This window comes from Dromiciops gliroides, chromosome 2, assembly GCF_019393635.1.
Source record: "Dromiciops gliroides isolate mDroGli1 chromosome 2, mDroGli1.pri, whole genome shotgun sequence".
Lineage (NCBI taxonomy): Eukaryota > Metazoa > Chordata > Mammalia > Microbiotheria > Microbiotheriidae > Dromiciops > Dromiciops gliroides.
Window position 1 is genome coordinate 1,167,908 of NC_057862.1, and position 20,947 is coordinate 1,188,854.

Genomic DNA, 20,947 nt, shown 5'->3' on the forward strand with positions numbered 1-20,947 from the left:
GTGCCTGCCTCCCTCCCACCCTAAATTCCTAAGAGACCAGCTGGGACTCAGGCCTGACATGAGGATTGAATCTTCCCTGTTGTCCTAATGTACAGAGGGAAGCCATGGAATGGACGTGTGGGGGAGGAGGAGAGGGTCACCACCAGGTCCTCTGCATTTCCAGAAGAAAATGATTGGGTGGGACCCAGGCCAGGGCCCTAGATTCAGAGTCGGAGAGGACCCTGGAGGCCATGCACTCCTGCCTGGAGCAGTGGTTATCTATGACCTTTCCTCCGACATCTTGGCTCTGCCCCCAACTGGTTTAGTGGTTGTCTAGCCCAACCTGGACCCCGCCCCAGACCTCCAAGGAGACCCTCCCTGAGGCAGTCCAGCCCAGCCCAGGGTGGGGTCAAATAGGGCACTTGCTGGAATTGGGGGGGGCATTTGGAGGCTTTTCACATGGATGGGATAATAGCCTGGTTGTGTCTCACCTCAGAGGGCAGAACTAGGACTGATGGGAGAGGTGCAGAGAGGCAGATGGAGCCAACATCAGGAGACTTCCCCCCCCAAGCAGCAGTCCCAGGCTGCCTCTGGGGAGGCTGGGCAGGGGAGTCCCCATCCCTGGTGGCTTTCCCACGCAGCCTGCATGACAACTTGTCAGCGGGTGTTCTAGAGGGGATTCCCGGCCAGTGTGGGCCAGAAAGATGACTCCGGAGGTCCCTTCAGCCTCTGGGGAAGTCAGAGGCCACCAGCCTTAGGGCGCCTCTGCCAGCTCTGCCCGCAGCTTCCTGGGGCACCTGAGAAGTGATGCCTGCCCCTCTCCCTCCCTGGCCCTCCATTCATTCACTCAGGAGGTGTCACATTGCCTCAAACTCATGCCTTCTCATCATCTTCTTTTTCCTCAACAGAAGTTTCCAAGAAAGACAGTAAAGGTGCCAAAGACGCCAAACAGAAAAGTAAAAAGTTCGGCAAGAAGGTGAGGAAGGGGGAGGGGGAAGGGGGAGGAGGTCCTGGGCCTGGGGGAGGGGCACCATTGCTGTTCCGGGTTCAGGGAAGAAGGACCAGCCTCTGCTGCCGCTCCCTCTTCCCTCCTCTCCCCACGGGCAGCGGCCAGAGATGGGTGGCCTCGCCCCAGAGGACTCCCCTGCAGACGGCGCTTTCCAAGGTGCCGAACCTCCCATCTCCTGCAGAGGCTAGAACAAGACCTGAAAGAATGGATGGGCATCTGGTGCAAGGCCTTGTTTCTGAAAGGGTTAACTCAAAGGCTATTAGGGCAGGGGATGGGGGCGGAAGGCTGGCGCGTCTTCACCTGGAGTACCGGGACCCTCCGCCCTTCCGGAGCATGTGGAGGAAATTCTCTAACTCGGGACCTAGCACTGAGTCCTCCCAATAACCTGTGCCCCACCCCCTTTTCTCTGAACTGGGTGTCCTGGTCAGAGACTTGTCTGGCTTAGGGAGAGCATTCTCTCTGCTTGATCCTTGTAATCACAGCTGGACAACAACAGCTCGTTTTCAGCATCTAAGGACCCAAGCAGGCCCAGCACCTTTGAAGTTTCTTAATCCCTAAGACCCCCTGGGGCTGTCCCACTGATGAACTGGGAGTGAAACCTTGGGGAGGAGGGAAGTCTCGCGTTTGGGGAATCGCCAGCCAGAGGCTAAAGGGGCTTGAGTTCACACATCTCCTCCACTTAATGGAACAGAACGTCTTTGGGCCTTGGTTCTGAGAGTGCCCAGAACCATCCGGAATCACAGCCTCCGGCCGCTGGCGTGTCCAGTGGGTGATAATTCAGCTTCTTCCAGTGGGGGGAGTCAGGATTTTCCCTTTTGGTCTGAGCCCTGCCTGAGGGCAGGGCCTGCTACAGTTCTCGTGGGGCTCAGCATACAGGAAGCATTTAATAAATGCTCGCTGGTGCCAGGAGTAATTGAGGCCCTGCCCTCATTTCAGTCAAGCCGGATCATGCCCGCCAACTGTATTCCTGTGGAAACGAACAATTTCAAATGTATCCTTTTGACATGTTGTCCACTGGACAGAGGTGACCACCCACGTAGACACTGTTTCCCTTAACTGGAAACCCCAGATATTGTGGACCCATTTGAGGAAGCAAAGGCAAGCATGGGTAAGCTAGTCAAGGCATTTCTTTTGTTCTTACTTGTTTAGTCTAAGTATTTCCCGAACTATGTGTAGGGCTTGAAACCATGACAGTGAGTCAGACAGGGACAGGAGAGAGAGGGACACACAGAGACAAAGGAGAGACAGAGATAGAGGAGAGAGGGGCAGAGAGAGAGAGACTAGGACAGAGCCAGAGCCATATCCAAACAGAAAGAGAGATAAGAGACACACAGAGAGAAGAGACAGAAGCTGAGAGAGAAAGGAGAGACAGAGACTGAGAAAGGAAAGAGATGAGACAGAAGACAGTGACAGAGACACACAAGAAAAAGAGGCAGACAGAGAAGAGAGATAGATTGAGACAGAGAAGAAAGAGAACCAAGACAGATCCAGGTACAAAGTGGGAGAGAGAAAAAGGCACAGACAGAGAGACAGAGAAGTGAGGGAAGGAGGCAGGGAGGGAGAAATAGAGATAGAGAGATGGAGATTTTCTAGGGTCACATAAAATATACCTGAGGTTTCAGGGATCAGAGTGATAGCAGGATATCCCAGAGATGGAAACATTGAGTCTTAAACAATGACAGCGTCTTGGTCTTAGGATGGAGACTGCACCAGAAGGCCTAAGGGCATGCTCTTAATGGCGGTTCAGTTGGCACCGTGGAAGGAAGGGTGGAAGGAAGGAAGGGTGGAAGGAAGGAAGGAAGGAAGGAAGGAAGGAAGGAAGGAAGGAAGGAAGGAAGGAAGGAAGGAAGGAAGGAAGGAAGGAAGGAAGGAAGGAAGGAGGAAGAAGGAAGGAGGAAGGAAGGAAGGAAGGAAGGAAGGAAGGAAGGAAGGAAGGAAGGAAGGAAGGAAGGAAGGAGGAAGAAGGAAGGAAGGAGGAAAGGAAGGAAGGAAATAAGGAAGGAGGAAGGAAGGAAGGAAGGAAGGAAGGAAGGAAGGAAGGAAGGAAGGAAGGAAGGAAGGAAGGAAGGAAGGAAGGAAGGAAGGAAGGAAGGAAGGAAAGAAGGAGGAAGGAGGAAGGAAGGGAGGGAGGGAGGAAGGGAGGAAGGAGGAAGGAGGGAGGGAGGGAAGGAAGGAAGGAGGGAAGGAGGGAAGGAAAAAGGGAAAGAGGGAAGGAGGGAAGGAAGGAAGGAAGGAAGGAAGGAAGGAAGGAAGGAAGGAAGGAAGGAAGGAAGGAAGGAAGGAAGGAAGGAAGGAAGGAAGGAGGAAGGAGGGAGGGAGGGAGGGAAGGAAGGAGGGAGGGAAGGAAGGAAGGAAGGAAGGAAGGAAGGAAGGAAGGAAGGAAGGAAGGAAGGAAGGAAGGAAGGAAGGAAGGAAGGAAGGAAGGAAGGAAGGAAGGAGGAAGGAGGAAGGAGGGAGGGAGGGAGGGAGGGAAGGAAGGAAGGAGGGAAGGAAGGAAGGAGTGAGGAGCTGAGCAGCTAGTAATACTAACAAGAACTCTGAAATGTAAAGCTGTTAGTGACCTTTGAAGTCATAGAATCAGAATTCCTCCCAGATGAGCACCCTGAGGTGGCCCGCGGTGATGTCAGAGCTGAGCCCAGGGGCCAGTCCAGGGCCAGTCCTTGTCTCATTGCCAAAGCAGTGACAACAGAAGGCCCTTAAGCCAGCTGAACAAAACTGGCCAAGAGCTCAAAGCCAGGGCAGGCTCAGACTAGGAGATGTGTGTGGCCTGAGTGAATCTCTCAATCCCAAGCCCAGGTCAGGAAGCCAAGGCAAGGGCTTGACTTTTAAATGGCATTTATCCATTTAAAAAACTTTGACAGGACCTTGGATCATCCTTTGAGTGATTACTCGGCATCAATTAAACAGATTAAAGAGGCCTCATTTCTTCCCGTTGTGTCCTTGATAAATGGTGGTGAGACTGACAGGCTTTATCACCATTTGAAAAGTTCTCTGAGGCTAGTGATTGATGGAGGCAGTGGGGAGAGTGTGCCGGCAGGCCCGTCCTTAGCCTTCTCTGCAGGCATGGCACTGAGTGATGAAGAGCGAGATGAATGACCCGACAGGGGAGATTAAAACCTTGAGGTGGCCTTTGGGCAGCCCAAGGCTAATGGCTTTGCTGTTGTGGGAGCGTTTTTCAGTCATGACTGACTCTTTGTGGCCCCATGTGGGGTTTTCTTGGCAAAAATACTGGAGAGCTTTGCTATTTCCTTCTCCAGCTCACTTTACAGATGAGGAAAGTAAGGCAAACAGGGTGAAGTGACTTGCCCAGGGTCACACAGCTAGGAAGCATCTGAGGCCAGATTTGAACTCAGGAAGAGGAGTCTCCCTGACTCCAAAGCTTGAGTTCTTCTTACTGGGCCTTAGGCACAGGGGCCCTGCTCTCTGTCTGTGGGGACGAAGCCCCTTCAAAACCAGAATTTCCCTCTGACTTGAGATGTCTCTGAGCCAGGGTTGGCTTTCAGAGCCAGAATGGAGAAGACAGGGAGGAAAGTCATGGCCAGCTGTAGGATGCTCCTGTGAGAATTCCTCTAAGGCAGTCCAACGTGGTCGGTGAGCCCTGGATTGGAGCCAAAGGACCCAGGTTCAAATCCTCCTCTTCTACTTACTTTCTAAGTGACCTTCCCTTCCTGGGGTTGGTCCTCTAAATTATTCGAGGCTCATGTCTGTGGACCAGAGGAGGCTTTTGGTGACATTCACGATTGACGTGTGGCCCAACAATCGCAGCCTCTGAATCTTCACAGGGAGGCTGAAGCAGCAGCAGCCTTTCTGGTGCCTATAGTGACTGTATTTCAGCACAGATGAGGGGATGTGAGGGCCAAACATGCTGGTGCCTGGCCATCCTTTGGGTGGATCTGCGGTCAGCCTTGTGCCAGACCAGAAAGAAAAGAGCATCTTCATTCCATTCATTTTATTTTATTTAAATCAAAGTAGTATTTTATTATTTTCCAGATATGTGTAAAGATAGCTTTCAGCATTTGTTTTCATAAGATTTTTAGTTCCAAATTTTTCTCCCTCCCTACCTTCCCTTCCCCCTCCCCAAGACAGAAAGCAATCTGATAGAGGTTATATATGTACAATCACATTAAACATATTTCTGCATTAGTCATGTTGTGAAAAAAGAATAAGAACAGAAGGGAAAACCCTCAAAAAAAAAAAGTAGAAACAGTATGGTTCAATCTGCATTCAGAATCCACAGTTCTTTTTTCTGGATGTGAAGAACATTTTCCATCATGAGTCCTTTGAAATTGTCTTGGATCGTTGTATTTCTGAGAAGAATTAAGTCCATCACAGTTGATCATCACACAATGTTGCTGTTATAGTGTACAATGTTCTGGTTCTGCTCACTTTACTCAGCATCAGTCCATTTAAGTCTTTCCAGGTTTTTCTGAAATCTGACTGCTCATCATTTCTCACATAACAATAATGTTCCATTACATTCATATACCACAAATTTTTCAGTCATTCTCCAATTGATGGGCATCCCCTCGATTTCCAGTTCTTTGTCACCACAGAGAGCTGCTATAAATAGTTTTCCCTCTTCTATGATCTCTTTGGGATACAGACCTAGCAGTGGTATTACTGGATCAAAGGGTATGCACAGTCCCATACCCCTTTGGGCATAGTTCCAAATTGCTCTCCAGAATGGCTGGATCAGTTCACAACTCCACCAACAATGCATTCGTGTTCTGATTTTTTTCCACAGCTTCTCCGACGTTTATTATTTTCCTTTTTTGTCACATTAGTCAATCAAATAGATATGAGGTGGTACCTCAGAATTGTTTTAATTTGCATTTCTCTAATCAATAGTGATTTAGAGCATTTTTTCATATGGCAATAGATAGCTTTGATTTCTTCATCTGAAAACTGCCTGTTCACATCATTTTACCATTTCTCAATTGGGGAATGATTTGCATTCTTACAAATTTGATTTAGTTCTCTATATATTTTAGAAATGAGGTCTTTTTCAGAAATACTGGCTGTAAAAATTATTTCCCGGGGGCAGCTAGGTGGCGCAGTGGATAAAGCACCAGCCCTGGATTCAGAAGTACCTGAGTTCAAATCCAGCCTCAGACACTTAACACTTACTAGCTATGTGACCCTGGGCAAGTCACTTAACCCCAACTGCCTCACTAAAAAAAAAAAATTCCCAGCTTTCTATTTCCCTTCTAATTTTGGCTGCATTGCTTCTGTTTGCACAAAACCTTTTTAATTTAATGTAATCAAAATCACCCGTTTTGCATTTCATAATATTCTCTATCTCTTATTTGGTCATAAATTCTTCTCCTCTCCATAGATCTGAGAGGTAAACTATTCCTTCCTTTCCTAATTTACCTGTCATATCACTCTTTATGTCTAAATCATGTACCCATTTTGACCTTATTTTGGTATACAGTGTAAGATGTTGGTCTATGCCTAGTTTCTGCCATACTATTTTCCAGTTTTCCCAGCAGTTTTTGTCAAATACTGAGTTCTTATCCCAGAAGCTGGAATCCTTTGGTTTAATCAAACAGTAGATTACTATAGTCATTTACTACTGTGTCTCCTGTGCCTAACCTATTCCATTGATCCACCACTCTATTTCTTAGCCAGTACCAAATAGTTCTGATGACTGCTGCTTTATAGTATAGTTTCAGATTTAGTATGACTAGCCCACCTTCCTATGCATTTTCTTTCCTTCTTTCCTTCTTTCCTTCTTTCCTTCTTTCTTTCCTTCCTTCTTTCCTTTCTTTCTTTCTTTCTTTCTTTCTTTCTTTCTTTCTTTCTTTCTTTCTTTCTTTCTTTCTTTCTTTCTTTCTTTCTTTCTTTCTTTCTTTTTTTTTGGTGAGGCAATTGGGGTTAAGTGACTTGCCCAGAGTCACACAGCCAGTAAGTGTCAAGTGTCTGAGTCTGGATTTGAACTCAGGTCCTCTTGAATCCAGGGCCGGTGCTTTATCCACTGTACCACCTAGCTGCCCCTCCTATGCATTTTTTTCATGAGTTCCCTTAATATTTTTGACCTTTTGTTGAATTTTGTTATTATTTTTTTCTAGCTCTATAAAATGATTTTTAGGTAGTCTGATTGGTATGGCACTGAATAAATAAATTAATTTAGGTAGAATTGTCATTTTTATTATATTAGCTCTGCCTATCCATGAGCACCATTCATTTTTTTTTTTTGCGGGGCAATGAGGGTTAAGTGACTTGCCCAGGGTCTCACAGCTAGTAAGTGTCAAGTGTTTGAGGCCGGATTTGAACTCAGGTGCTCCTGAATCCAGAGCCGGTGCTTTATCCACTGTTCTACCTAGCTGCCCCCATTCATTTTAATAAAGACAAGTTTCACTTCCTGTCTCAGAAGTCTTCAACAGAGCCCCCTCCCCAGCCCACTTCCCCATCCTCAGTCCCCTTCATGGCCAGCCAGGCCACTTACTGCTTCCCAGAAACCTCATCTCCCTTCAAATATCAGCAGAGGTTCAGTCAATCAGCAGCACAAGTTGAGCAGCTCCTATGAGTGGAGCAAAGAACTAGGGGCTGGGGATACTCGGGACAACACTGGAAGCAGCATAAAGGTTCCCTGTCAAAAGGCCCTAGACAGAGGGAGTTTGGGGAGGAGGCGACATGCCCAGATCCCTAACCCGGAGGCGCCCCTGTACTTTCCCTACAAGTGCGTGCAGGGCAGGGCGCTTCCATATTAGGTGATCCAATCCCCCATTATAATGACAGTCCAAGATAAAAGCAAAATCAAATTAGTAGAGACTGGGGCAGCTAGGCGGTGCAGTAGATAGAACACCGGCCCTGGAGTCAGGATGACCTGAATTCAAATCCAGCCTCAGACACTTAACACTTACTAGCTGTGTGACCCTGGGCAAGTCACTTAACCCCCATTGCCTCATCAAAAAACAAAAACAAAACAAAATTAGAAGAGACTGGGACAAGTCAACCTGACACATTTAAACAAGAAATGGCATTTCTCAGGAAGTGGTAAGTTCAGCTGGTGTAAAGCAATGATCCCAAGAGGGAGGCAAGAACAATTGGAAATCTCAATACCAGATGTCCTCACTGAGCTGAGAGACTGGGCCCCCGTCATTCACTATCTCTTGTAGAGAACAGTGGGAAGTCGGGAGTGTTACCTCCTCATGCCCCCCCCCATCCCAGGGGAGTCAGAGCTCCCAGGTCATGGGCAGGACACACACACACACACACACACACACACACACACACACACACGCATGCACATGGAATCCAACACCAATGCACCAGGGGCCCTTGAATGTTGCCATCCATCAGCAGTCGTCCAGTTAAAGTATGGAGACAGGACAGGTTAGGGTGCCACACTCCATCCCATATAGTGATGCCCTCTCAGATCATATCAGCAACCTTTTAAATTCACTCTGATGCCTCATTACAAAACCAGCAATGGAATGATTACAAACAAAGCTACTTCAAACCATGCATGATAGACTTAAAGAACTCAGGGGAAAGTTCAAATGTTCTTTTTTAAAGAGTTTTCTCCCACATGATAAAAATCTCATTGCAGAGGCTGTCACTCCTATCTTCAAAGCTCGTGAGATTCTGGACAAATACCGTGACCTCTTCACTGGCCGATGGTTTGGGTTTCTGGGCAGTAAGACCTTTCCAAGGTTTGTGACTTGAGATACTCTCTCTCCTTTTCGCTTCTGTCTGGGGAGTGAATTGTCTCAGTGCTGAGCCAGCAGAGCCAGCCCTGAACAGAGAAAGGGAAGCCACAGTCTTAGGTAAGGAGGAGGAAAGGGAGGGGGAGGAGGAGGAGGAGCAGGAGGAAGAGCAGGCTTCCTGCTCCCAGCTCCTGCCCTGCACCTCATGGGCTCACCTCTCACTCCTTGCCTGAAGAGGGGGGCAGCCCATCTGGTCACCGGCAGATACCTGCTCCCCCAGGGAAAGCATTAGCAGGAAGAGAGCCTGTCTGATCTGCTGGAAGTAGGAAAAGGGCCAAAGTCTCTTGGAGTCCCCCACTTGGTCTCTCACCAAACAAGGGGCCATCCCCACCCCTTTGGGGCCACAGCAGCCCTTTGGGATGAAGAACTGGAGCACTGGGTGTGGGTGGGGGAGGGCCAGTCTCAAGGCCTCAATTGGAGGATCAAAGGTCAGCCCTATGCACTCACTAACCCATCCCACAGATGTGGCTTGGGTGGTGTGAGTTGCTATGGCCAACTGGCCCCCTCATCCTTTGATGGAATGCTTGAGATTGTTAACACCAACCCTAGCCTCCTAGTACAACCTGTTGAAAAGAAGTATGGGTTGGACGGGTGGGGTCTGACATGTAGGAAGGTAAGGGGAGCTGTGTCAGCCAACAGAGGCTGCACCAAGACCCTGGACCCCCCACACCAAACTTTCGTGCCCCCAATATCCTCCACAAAGTAACCCAACCAAATGGCACGGCCTCCTTTGTCCACCCCCAGACCTCCATGGGTGTGTCACTGGGCGAGCTCCTGTGGCAGAAGTGGCGTCAGAAGCACCCAGGCAAGATCGACTCTTTAGAAGTCCTAGAGACACAGTCAGGTCTCTTTGCGCATCAAAATCTGCCCCAAAGGGACAGGGCTCATCTATTTGTCCCTGCCTTCCTCCTCTAGAAATATCTCTGCCAAGACCCTGCTCCAACTGCCCTGCTCCCCCTCGCCCCCCCCTCAGTGTGTGAACAGGGTCATGCAGGGGAGATCAAGAGCTGAAAAGCCAGGATGGCAGGGTGCCCAGGGAATGGGAAACACTTGATTGAGAATGATCCAGGACCCCAGAAGAGACCACCTCACCCAGGGCACTTGACCCATATCCAGACCCCTCTTGAGAGATAAGGAGCCTGAACTCCCAGATGGTCAGCGGTGTGCCTCTGCCAATGACGGAGTGTCCCTGCCTCCTCTGGGGGTGGGATGCACATTCTGATTCTCCTCCTCCTCCTCCTCCTCCACCAGCCAAACCGACTGGGAGCAATGCTTGAGCAACTGCAGTGGGTTCTTCTTCTATGGCATGGAGAACTTGCTGTCTCACGTGCTCATAGATAGTCTGATCACCATGAATCTGCAAGGTGAGAGGCAGCAACTGGGGCAGGACCTTCCAACAAAAAAGAAGGGAAGATCTGGGTAGAGAGGAGGGGGTAAGGCGTGGGGGGAGGTGGGAGGATCCAGGTGGGGGGGGGAGAGATCCACCGCACGAGGAAGAGAGAGCTAGGTCGGGGAAGAGATTCAGGGCGGAGGAGCGACAGATCCAGGCAAGTGTGCGTAGGGGAGATATCAAGATAGGAAGGGGAGATGGGGGTGGAAATCAAGGTGGGGAAGGAAGAAATGAAGGAGGCGGGCTCAGGCATCCCGGTCCACTGTGTCATGCCCTAAGGCAATGCAGGTGACCGGAGCCAGGCAATAAGATGCCCGGCTTTGTGGCCCCTCCTCTTCCCTGAGAAGCTTCTAGGCAGGGTGGCTGGTACCCACGTCCACAGGACTCACTCACTGGTTGCTGCTTTCCATGCCCAGCGATCAGCTGCGGCTGCTCTGCTGACCCCAGCCACCTGCCTGCTCTCCTGTCTGGCTTCTCCTCAGCCCCGCCCCCTCCCCCCCGCCCCCACCCCACCCCACCCCGGCGGTTCCTCCCCCACCCCGGCGGTTCCTCCCGCCCCGCCCTTGGCTCGTTCCCTCCTCCCTCCACACTCTGCCCGGTGGCTTCCTGACTCTCCAGACATCTCTGGGCCGTATGCAGGAGCACCCTGAGCTCCAGCCCTGTCACATTCCCTGGGCCAAGCACTGACCTTTGTATGGAGTTGACACTTTATAAGTGCCTGTTGGGTTGCATTTGCTCCTTAGCTGTCCCAATGCCCCACGTGCCTCTTAACCCTGTACTGGAGAGTCAAGGGCACCAACCCTCCTCCCAGTCATCCAGACTAACCCTTCCTGGCCTTTCCCCCGACCTCGTCCCATCCCCCACCAAGCAGGCGCTGACTCCCAAACTGTCTCCATAACGTCTCTACACCGGCAAGGCCACCCCTGGGCAGCCCCTCAGTGCCTCTGGCTGGGACTTGCCTGTGCTCGTTTCCAGGACCTGCCCTCTCCCGTCCGTACTCTAGCCCACTGCCAAAACATCCGTCCTAGGCTCAGGGCTACCCATGCCATCCCCTGCTCAAAGAACTCCGGGGAGAACACAGAGTCTGCCTGGCATTGAAGACCCTGCCCAAGCGAGCGCGTCCTTCCATTCCAGGCTTGTTTCGGGGCCTTTTCGACCTTCCCCAAAGCCAGCCTTCCATCTCCTCCCTCCACGCCTTTTATCTGCCCCGGCCCCATCCCCAACTAGAGGAGATGGTCCTTGTGGGCAGGGCCTGTGGCCTCTTATAAACCTGAGTAGGGATCGAGCCCAGAGAAGCCCTACGCCCAATGGCCCCCAGAGGCAGAACAGGGTGGCTGCGGGCCATGCCCTCCCGTGGCTTGGCTAGGCGGGCCTCCGAAGCAGCCCCCGGAGAGGCTGGGGATCTGCCCTGTATTTCAGAGTGCCAGATGATAATCCTACTGAACTTGACGCATACCGTGTACAGCAACCGGAGGCGGGCCAAATTCGACGAAATACAGAGGTATGGATCCTCCCCTCTCCTAGCACAACAGCCGCCCTTTCCGCGGGGTAGTGAAGACAACGAGACCACACCCAGGCCGGCCAAAACGCTCAAGGAACGGGCCCCAGCTACCTGGGTGGGCGGGGCCGGGAGGCACTAGCCATCTGGAACGCTGGGAGCGCCCCCACCCCCCCAGACCCGGGAGGAATCCGGAGACCCCGGAAGGCAGGGATGAGAAGGAAGAGTGTTGTGGGCCTGGGGGACAGCCAGGGAAGACCGGCATGGAGGCCGCGGCAGGGTACTTGGAGGGAAGCTAATGAGACTGGAAAGGCTGTGTGTGGGGAGGCCGCTGAGAGCCTGAGGCGGCGTTATACAGCGGGTGGGATGATGCAGGAGCGCACGCCAAGCTCACTGTCCAAAGCGGCCCGGCCCGGCCACACCCAGATCCTGGCCTGCTCTCTGAACGACAGGTCTGACCGGCACTTCTCAGTCCACGTTTTGGGACCCCTTTTCCCCTCCCCTCTAGCTTTCATGACCCCATTCCCCCAGCTCTTCACCTGTCTGACCTGAGGCTCCTTCGCGAGTGGCCCCCACGGCTCTGCTCTTCTCCTTCTATAACAACTTCAGCTCCCGTGGCGCGATTCTCATATCTCGGCTCAGGTCTCGCTCCTCAGATCCAGCCCTAACCTCTCTCCCAGCCTCCCATCTCCCGTCTGGGCCCGTGGAGATGGCTGTCCTGCAGGCGTCCCAAGCTCGAGTCCAAAGCCACAGTCGGTCCTTTTCCCCTCATCCCTCGCCTTCTGATCTTCTCTACTGCCGTCCAGGGGCTTCCATCCTCTCGGTCCTTCCATGTCCTCCCCGGGACCTCGCCGTCCCTCCTGATCTGTGACCAGGTCTGGTCATTTCGTACTTAAGTCTCCTTGTCTAGGGGGCAGGTAGGTGGCGCAGTGGATAAAGCACGGGCCCTGGATTCAGGAAGACCTGAATTCAAATTCGACCTCAGACACTTGCCACTTACCAGCTGTGTGACCCTGGACAAGTCACTTAACCCTCATTGCCCCACAAAAACAAAAAATAATGTCTCCTTGTCTGTACCGATACAGCCCCAGTCCTGTTGCAGGCTCTCGAGGCCCCCTGCCCAGACTGGATGTCCCAAAGGTGCGTGGTCGGTCTCCCTGCCCCCAGCCGGTAGATGGTGCCCCGCCCCGCCAGCATGGCCCTGTCGGTCGTAAGCTGCTGTTTGGCTGCCCTTACCCTTCCAGCCATCTGAGGCCTCTCCTCCCTGCTCTGCTGCAGAGACGCTGGGTGTCCCCGGAAAGTTTCCCCCCTCATCTCTGCTTCCTCCATGATCCCCACCTTCTGCGAACTCCTTTTCCAGGCCTCCGTCATGCTACGTTTCTTTCCTCTCCCACACCTCCGTCTTGCACACCTTTCTCCTCATTAGACTGTTGAGCCCCTTTCATTTCACACCTGGGCACCATTCCTGGCACGTAGCAGGTGTCTGACGAATGCTTGTGACTGACTGAGGTGCAGAGAGCCTGTGGCCTCCTCTCGGACACGGCCTGAAGGCTGTTGCCGAGGAAATACCCGGGGAGAGCAGGAGGTGGGCGGTCGGTCACGTGGTCATGAGCCTAAGTACCCCGGCTTAGCACCGTGCAGCAGGTGAGGCACTCATCGCGCGGGTCTCGGGTCAGCCGGAAGGCCGCCGAGCAGATGCGCGTTTGTCCAGGCTGGGCAGCGGAACCCAGAATATCGGGGCTCAGCTTGCGCCCCGTGCAGAGCCGAAGCCCTCTGTGGCCCGGCTTTGGGCTGTTACTTCTAGAGATGTTGTTGCTCTTTCAGACCTTCCCAGCTCTTGTTGCACAAGCCAGTGGACACCGTCATCCTGCTCAGCCTCATTGGGGTCCGTTCTGTGATGAGCAACCAGTGGCCCACCTACTTGTTTTGCAATTCAAGGAGGGCTGACATCCTGTTCGAGAGTGAGTCGGGGTTGGAGGAAGAAGGGGAGTCCCCGGACGCCCACGTCTTTGCCTTTTCCGTGGGTGCCCAAGCCTTCTGAGCCCATTCACTGACTATTAATGTGACTGATCATTCTTTAGACTTGCTAAGAATTGGAAAGCCAAGTGGGAAAGTCATCTACCATTTCCTGAAGTCAGGCTTCACTGAAATCGTTGGGAAGGGTGAGTAGGGACCTACCCATGTTTCTGCACCTTGTCATAGTTTCCCATTTAAAAAATATCATCTGGCTTTGTTGTTCCTGAGACCATTCACAGAACATCAAGGGACAACGGGTCCTTTGCCTTGGCAGGACTTGATAAACAAGTCCCACCAAGAGCCTCGGCAGCAGAAACGAATTTGGTGAATAGGAAGCTGGGGGCTCCTTGAGAAACCTCCTTTTCTCATAAGTTAAATAATCCCCCGCATAAATTCGTTGAACAGAAAACACCTGGTCCAAAGTTCTCATTGTATTGGAAAGAGAGGACCAGGGCTCAGACTCTGTGGGTTGGGGGTGGGGGGAGGCTCCAGAGCCAGATCCCTCATCTCTGAGTCTGGGCCCAGGGCTGTGTGCCCTGTCCACATGTCCATCTGCACAGGCATCCCGCAGTTATTGGAATGTGGACATGAGTCCCATTGGAGGGCAGCTAAGTCCCACTGTCTCCATCATTGTCCTAACCTCAGTGCCAGGGCAGAGCTGTCTTTAAATCTAGAGGGATGGCTGCCTGGGAAAGAGAATGGAGAAGGACGTATTAGAGAATACTGGTGGCATAAAAACAAAAGATATGACATTTCTTCTTTTAAAGTGAATGAGAGGGCAGCTAGGTGGCTCAGTGGATAAAGCACCGGACCTGGATTCAGGAATACCTGAGTTCAAATCCAGCCTCAGACACTTGACACTTACTAGCTGTGTGACCCTGGACAAGTCATTTAACCCTCATTTCCCCACAAAAATAAACAAACCAAAAAAATAAAGTGAATGAAAGTTTGACACAGCCTGGGGTGACAATGGGATCAGGACACCTAGGACCTGGTCCCAGACCTTCTCACTGGTTTGGCACTAACAATGCCCAAAATGCCTACCTGATAGAGTAAGTTTGGCAGGATCATAGACAGTTCAGAAGGACTGACTGTGCAAATATATCCTCATTGACCCTGGCAGGGGCGGGGGGAGTGTGCAAGGGTAGGAATGAAGGGGGTTTGCACCTGCATGGCTGATTTCTCTCCTCCCCCCATTCTAAACAATTCCATTTGAGGGTTGTTTTATATTTTTTATTTGTTTTTATTTGTCACGTTTTTCCTTTTGGGACTTTGAGGAATTAGATGGTTCTACATTTAGGCCTTTAAAAGGACCTTGGAGGTCACAGAGTGCAATGAGTAAACTGAGGTCCAGAGAGGCCCTAGCTGTGGTCACAGAGCTAGACAGCGTCAGAGGAAAAACACCAATGTATCTGTCCCCACCGTCCCCACTCTAACAGTGTTGCCTGGGCTCCCACCACGGAGTCCAAGACAATTGAAACCGAACCACCTAAAAGTTATGCTGTGTGTCTGATGCCCTCCTCCGGATTCTGTTTGCTCTGGAAGGTGAGCCCAGAACGGCTCCTCATTGGCTGTACACCATCCTGACAGAAAAGAGTCACACAAGAGAGCAGGGGAACGTTAAGAACCAGGCTGTGGTTGGACTTTGGGACCCAGAACCATTGCTGGCTGTTCCTTTGGTCTTGCCTCTGCTGGTGGGTGCAGTAGGGTCCAGGGTAGGGGACCTGAGTTTGAATCCTATCTCAGGCACATTGGATGTGACCCTTCTGAACTCTGGCCTCAGGGGCCTGCTCTGGTTGGGGAGGAGTCAGGGCTGGTTGGCCCTTGGGCACCATGGTGCTGACTCAGAACTCGGGATCCCCCAAAGAGCTGGGCATCAGAATTCAGAACAGGGCAGTGGGGAGCGTGAGCCCCCACTTTGAGCACTGAAAAGCCAGACAGAAGCCAGTGTTTTCTATTTTCCCCTTTACAGGAGATTCTCCCAAAACTTCTGGAGAAAAAGTCTCTGAGCAGAGGACCTCAGTGCCCACCAATAAAGCCCCCTTTGTGCCACCCTGGGCAAACTTTAACTTTGTTCTCTTCGGGCTTCCAAACCTCTTCATTGTCTAAGCCTGATCTGACCCGATGGCCCTGGATCAACGCCTGCAGCTCCACCAACTTCCTTCCAACATCTGGGTGTCTGCACCATTTGTGACATGAGACTCCACTGCCTCAGCTTCTGAAGACCACCGGTGCGCTTCTGCTCCTGCTCCCACAAGCTGCCCACCGGATCTGGCTCCAGTGCCAACCTCTGGGGCCACGGTCCTCATCCTCCTCCCTGCTCATGCAGTCACCGACCCCCCAATCTGTCCTACGTGCCTGCCAGGCCACCTCCTGCTGCTGCCCCAGCAGCAAAGCTTAGTCTAGGGTCTCTGGTAGCACGCTGGGGCTCCGGGGATGGGAGAGGCCTTTAGAAACATCAGACTTCGGGTGGGTGAGGGTGGACAGGGCAGGCCAAGGGACAATGGAGGGGTGCAGAGTGAGGAAAGCAGAGAGGTGGGACACAAGGCCCAGGGAGCTGGGAGCTCAGGGCAGAGGCACAGAGGGGAGGGGGCCCGGTGCCTTTCCTGGACTGTGCTTTCCTATTTCTGCAGCTCATCCCCCCCCCCAAATCTTGTGCTTTTCATCCAGTCGGGTCAGGAGGAAGTCTGGCTTTAGGAGCACTATTATAAATAAAGGCTACTTAGGTTGCTGAAGGCTCCTGTCATGAGGGCTCTGTCTCAGGATCTAGTGTTCGATGTTCTGTGTGCATCCAGAGCATGAAAGGTTACCAGGTGTTCTCAGAGTCTGCCTCTAAACATAAACCCTGCTCACGGGGACTGGTCTGGGGACTGAGAAAGCAGGCAGTGTCTTTGCCCTGCTGGGCTCCACATTGCTCAGGGCTGGACAGCCGGCTGTGCACAGCGGCCCAACACCCGGCCTGCTCTTGCGGTGGGGCTAGAGCGAGAAGGATGGTGCAGGCTCTGGCCAAGCCACAAACGCCTTGGGCAAGACCCTTTCGGTCTGCATGGAGCTGGGCCTCTGGCTCTGTCCTGCCTGGGGTGATCAGTCAGTCAATTCACGTGCCAGGCACTGTGCAGGGTCAGTCCCTGCCCTCAAGCAGCTCACCACCGAGCGCCATCCCCACCCTCCTGGACCCCCATGAGTGGTCATCTACCAGACAGGATTTATGCCACGCCGCTCTTCAGCTGAGTCCCCACTGAGGACCAGAGCCAGGTTTGGAAAGGACAGACCTAGAAAGCCAGGGAAGATGTTCCCCAGCATGTTCCTCCCTCCCCCTCGTGCCAAGGCCGCTGACCGAGTCCGGGACCTCCTGCCTTCTGAGCTGGGCCCCTTGCCATGAAGACTCACTCCCACTACTCAGATCCGGGAGTTGGAATGGGGGGGAGGGCAGGATTTAGAGGGACAAAGGTCAATGAAAGGCCTGAGGGCCAGGAAAGGGGGAGAGTTACTGAGCATGTTGACCTGCGCACTGATAAACAGGCACTCCCAGTTGGAGGGGCGGGGCCATAAAGCAGTGGCCTTATGGCGGGTGGGGGGGGGGCGGGAAATTCCGAGAACTGCGGTGTGGATATCCTCGTAGGGAGGAGCCGTGCGGATAGTGTGAACGAGCCACGCACAAGGAGTCCGTGCTCCCTTTAGCCCACTCAGCATTCTCCTCCCAACCACCACAGCTAATCCCGCTAGCTAGAGCCAAGAAGGCTCCTTGCCCTGTGTAACTTACATCAGAGGTGAACGGGAGGGAATTCCCGCCCCGCAGCAGACACGCCGACCCCCGTGAGTAAGTCTTTCAGTCGGTCCCACCTCTCTCACTCTGGAGTGGCCATTGGCTTTCTTCTGGGTGGGCCAGGAGCATGACACGCCCGTGCCCCAGCGGGACACCACCCCAGCACTGATGGGGAAGCAGAGCCCTGAGCTGAGCGCTTCCTTACAACTTCGAGGTAAGTGATCCCCAAGATACAGAAGAGGCTGGCAGACAAAGGTGAAATGCCTTTCCCTCAGTCACGCAGCTGGCGAGGGTCTCGTGCAGGCACCGCATTCTGTGTGGCAAGGCGCCCCCTAGCGCCCCTCTGTCATGCTAACCCATCAAACAGCGAACAGCACTTTGTGAACCTCACCGCTCCATGTCTTAGCAAACCTGAGGCCTGCAGGTATTTCCAGAGTGAGGCTGGGCCTACCTTGACCCCAGCCTTGGGAACGTTCCAACTTCCTGCCCAGATAGAGGAAAAGCCTTGGGAGCCCATCGGCCCCCATCTCCTCGAGGTGAGGGTGGAGATCCGTGAGGCTCCTCATTCTGCCACCTACACCACAAGAGAAGAGATGAAAGATGGGACAGAACCCAAGGTCCACGTTCTGTCCTGGTCCCTAAGGAGAGGAGGGACTGGCACAGAATGCAGAGACTGGCACAGCCAGATTTAAGAGAGGTCAGGAGAGACATCCCAGAGGCTTTGAAGCCCCACCCACTACCACTGACATCCCATGGAACAAAACCCCTTCTCCATTCCCAGCACCAGTGGGGGTGGGGCCGGTGACTGACAGAGCAAGAAGGCCCTGGCTTCTGTGCCTGGTCAGGGAGATTCTTGATTCCATGTGTAACTTTGAGGGCTCACACTCTCCAATACCAAGGTGCCCGAGCAAAGGAGGGGAAGGGCTCCCAGGTGGAGCAGAAGATAAGTAGGGATCGGTCTTGTTTTCCCTCCACTTCATTGTGACTGATAGCCACAAAATGAATGGTAGGCAGTCCTGACGTGCTACACCTCTTGTTGATTTCTCCTCTGCAACACCTCTTGTTGATTTCACTTCTACAACATCTTTCTATTTCACCTCTGCAACACTTTGTTGACTTTTGCTTCTACAACATCTTTTAATTTCGCCTCTGCAACATCTCTCCAGTATGCTCCCTTCTCTCTTCTGTCATTGCCCCATCTTAGTGTAGGCCCTTATTACCTCACTGCCAGACTATTTCAATAGCTTCCAAATGGGTCTGTCTGCCTGCCTCATGTCTCTCCTCACTCCTGTCCATCCTCCACCAAAGTGGTTTTTCAACCCTTTACTCAAGAAATTCCAGTGGTTCTCTATGGCCTCCAGGAGCAAATACAAATTACTCTGCAGTCATAGCCCTTCATAACCTAGCCCACTGCCACCTCTTTGGTCTTCCCCCTTTGCCTGGCATTCACTTGCTCATCACTTCTACCAGTTAGACTCTTGTTTACTTCAAGGCTCAGCTCAAATGCTGGCTCCTCAAAGAAATTTTTCATGAGCATCCCCCCACTTCCAAGTATGTCTGTGTTGTCTACCCCTAGTAGATTGTAAACTCCTTGAGGACAGGGACTGTAACTATTTTTATAGCCAGCACAGCCCCAGGCAATGATAAGTACTTAATGCTTATTGGTTAGTTGATTGTCTTATCTGAGAAGATAAGAGAGGGAAAGAATAAATATTAAGTACGAATTTGGGGTCATAAACTATGCTAAGTGTTTTACAAATGTTATCTCATTTGATTTTCACACAACCCCATTAGGTAATCAATATGCATTTATTAAACACTTACTATGTGCCAGGTACTATGCTAAAGTCTGGGGATATCAAAAGTGGCAAAAGACAGCGCCTTCCCTCAAGGAACTCATGAACTAATGAGGGAGACAACAGGCAGAGAAATATGTACAAAAAATCAGGATCAATATATAATTAAGGGAGGGAATTAAGACTGGAATTAAAATGGGTTGAGAAAAAAAAAGATGGGTCCAGAAAGGTTTTATTTGGGACTTAAAGGAGGGCAGGGAGGTCAATAGGTGCCAATGAGGAGGGAGAGCATTCTATGGGGACAGTCAGAGAGAATGCGTGGAACCTGAGCCAGGAGGGCAGTATCACTGGATTGGAGTACATGGGTGGGGGGGGGGAGAGAGTCGGTGGAGGTTGGGGTGGGGAGCAAGGGAGAAGACTGGAAAAGGAGGGTTGTATTAGGGTCCCTTGCTGCTGCTGCAGAGTTCAGCCTGTCACACTGCCCCCCCCACACACACACACACCTCAGCTAGGGATGGGAGATCAGGCTGCTGCTCCAGGGGGCTGGTAGTGGGAAACCACCCAGAGCTAGAGCTTGCCCTTCATGTGTAAGGGACTGTGCTAGGTTCCATTGGCCAAAGCCTGGCTCTGTTCCCTCCAGCAGCTCAGATGCAGAGCTCATGGTGACCACCAGGTGGTGCCAGTATCCAAGCACAGAGCCAGCTAGCCAGTTATAGGCTATGCAAAGGCAGGAAGCACTACCTCCCCTACACTCACACACACACACACACACACACACACACACACACACACACACACACACACACACACACATATTCTTTCTCTCAGACACACATATATGCATGCACATATGCACACAAGAATACACTGACATGGATGCATGCACACATAAAGACACCTCACACATAAAGATATGTATGCACACACATACACATATGCAGACACACGCATGGACATAATCACATATACACTTAAGCTCACACATTAAGATAGACACACATGTACCCGCATGTGCATGCTCCTTGGAAGAGCTGTAGGGCCCCCTGTGGTCAGGTGCAAGGGGTATGTGGCCTTCTGGATCCCTGTTAGGCCCCACCCCCAGATGCGCACCTGATGACCAATAACAGCCTGGGCTGGTCATCTGTCCCCAGGCTGGCTAAGGAGACCTCCGTTCAATTCTCCTGGCCTCCTGCTTGGTAGGGCTGTGTGGGAGGGGGGGGGGTGTTGTTGGCCAGCTGACCTCAGCCCAGTGGCCCAGCATCACCACTTGGTGAGGCACTTTGAGCTGGAAACCTGTGCTCAATGCAGCCAAGCTGCCTTAGGGTCTGGGAGAGGAAAATGGCGGAGATGTAGTTAATGTCAAGACCAAGAAAAGGGCTGCCCACAAGGACCATTGGAGATGGTCCTCATTTCATGTCACAGCTTGAGCACCAACTACTGGTCAGTGCCCTGTCTTGAAGAGGCCCATCAGCTTTGGAACCAGGCAGGTAATTGGGTCCATGCCCAGAGAAGCCAAGCCTTAAAAGGGGGAGCCCCATGTCCCAGGGGAAGTTGCTTCTGGTTTGGGTGGTTGGCTCATGGATGGGGAGGGGGCAGGTTGGGTAAAGGCACCAAGCCCCAGGTGGCATTACTCGGATGTGGGATGGGCACAAACAGTTGACTGCACACGCTGGGGCCGGGAGACAGAACAATGTCTGCGGGGCTCCTCCTTAGGCATCTAATGTCACATCAGCTCTGAAGTGACCTCCTCAAGTCCATGCTTCCTGGCTCGCTCCTCCTCT

The 20,947-nt window shown here is 52.2% G+C and overlaps 1 protein-coding gene across 1 annotated transcript in view; it reads left to right on the forward strand.

The window, feature by feature from the left end:
- CFAP46 (cilia and flagella associated protein 46) overlaps positions 1-16,290 on the forward strand; it is a 131,428-nt gene extending 115,138 nt beyond the window's left edge. Inside the window, exons 53-61 of the mRNA XM_043988884.1 lie at positions 888-955; positions 1,925-1,979; positions 2,058-2,096; positions 8,544-8,646; positions 9,952-10,064; positions 11,510-11,591; positions 13,413-13,549; positions 13,670-13,750; positions 15,577-16,290. Coding sequence (XP_043844819.1) covers positions 888-955; positions 1,925-1,979; positions 2,058-2,096; positions 8,544-8,646; positions 9,952-10,064; positions 11,510-11,591; positions 13,413-13,549; positions 13,670-13,750; positions 15,577-15,713 — 815 coding nt within the window. The 3' untranslated portion in view covers positions 15,714-16,290. The remainder of the gene's footprint in view (positions 1-887; positions 956-1,924; positions 1,980-2,057; positions 2,097-8,543; positions 8,647-9,951; positions 10,065-11,509; positions 11,592-13,412; positions 13,550-13,669; positions 13,751-15,576) is intronic.
- The last annotated feature ends 4,657 nt before the right edge of the window (positions 16,291-20,947 follow it).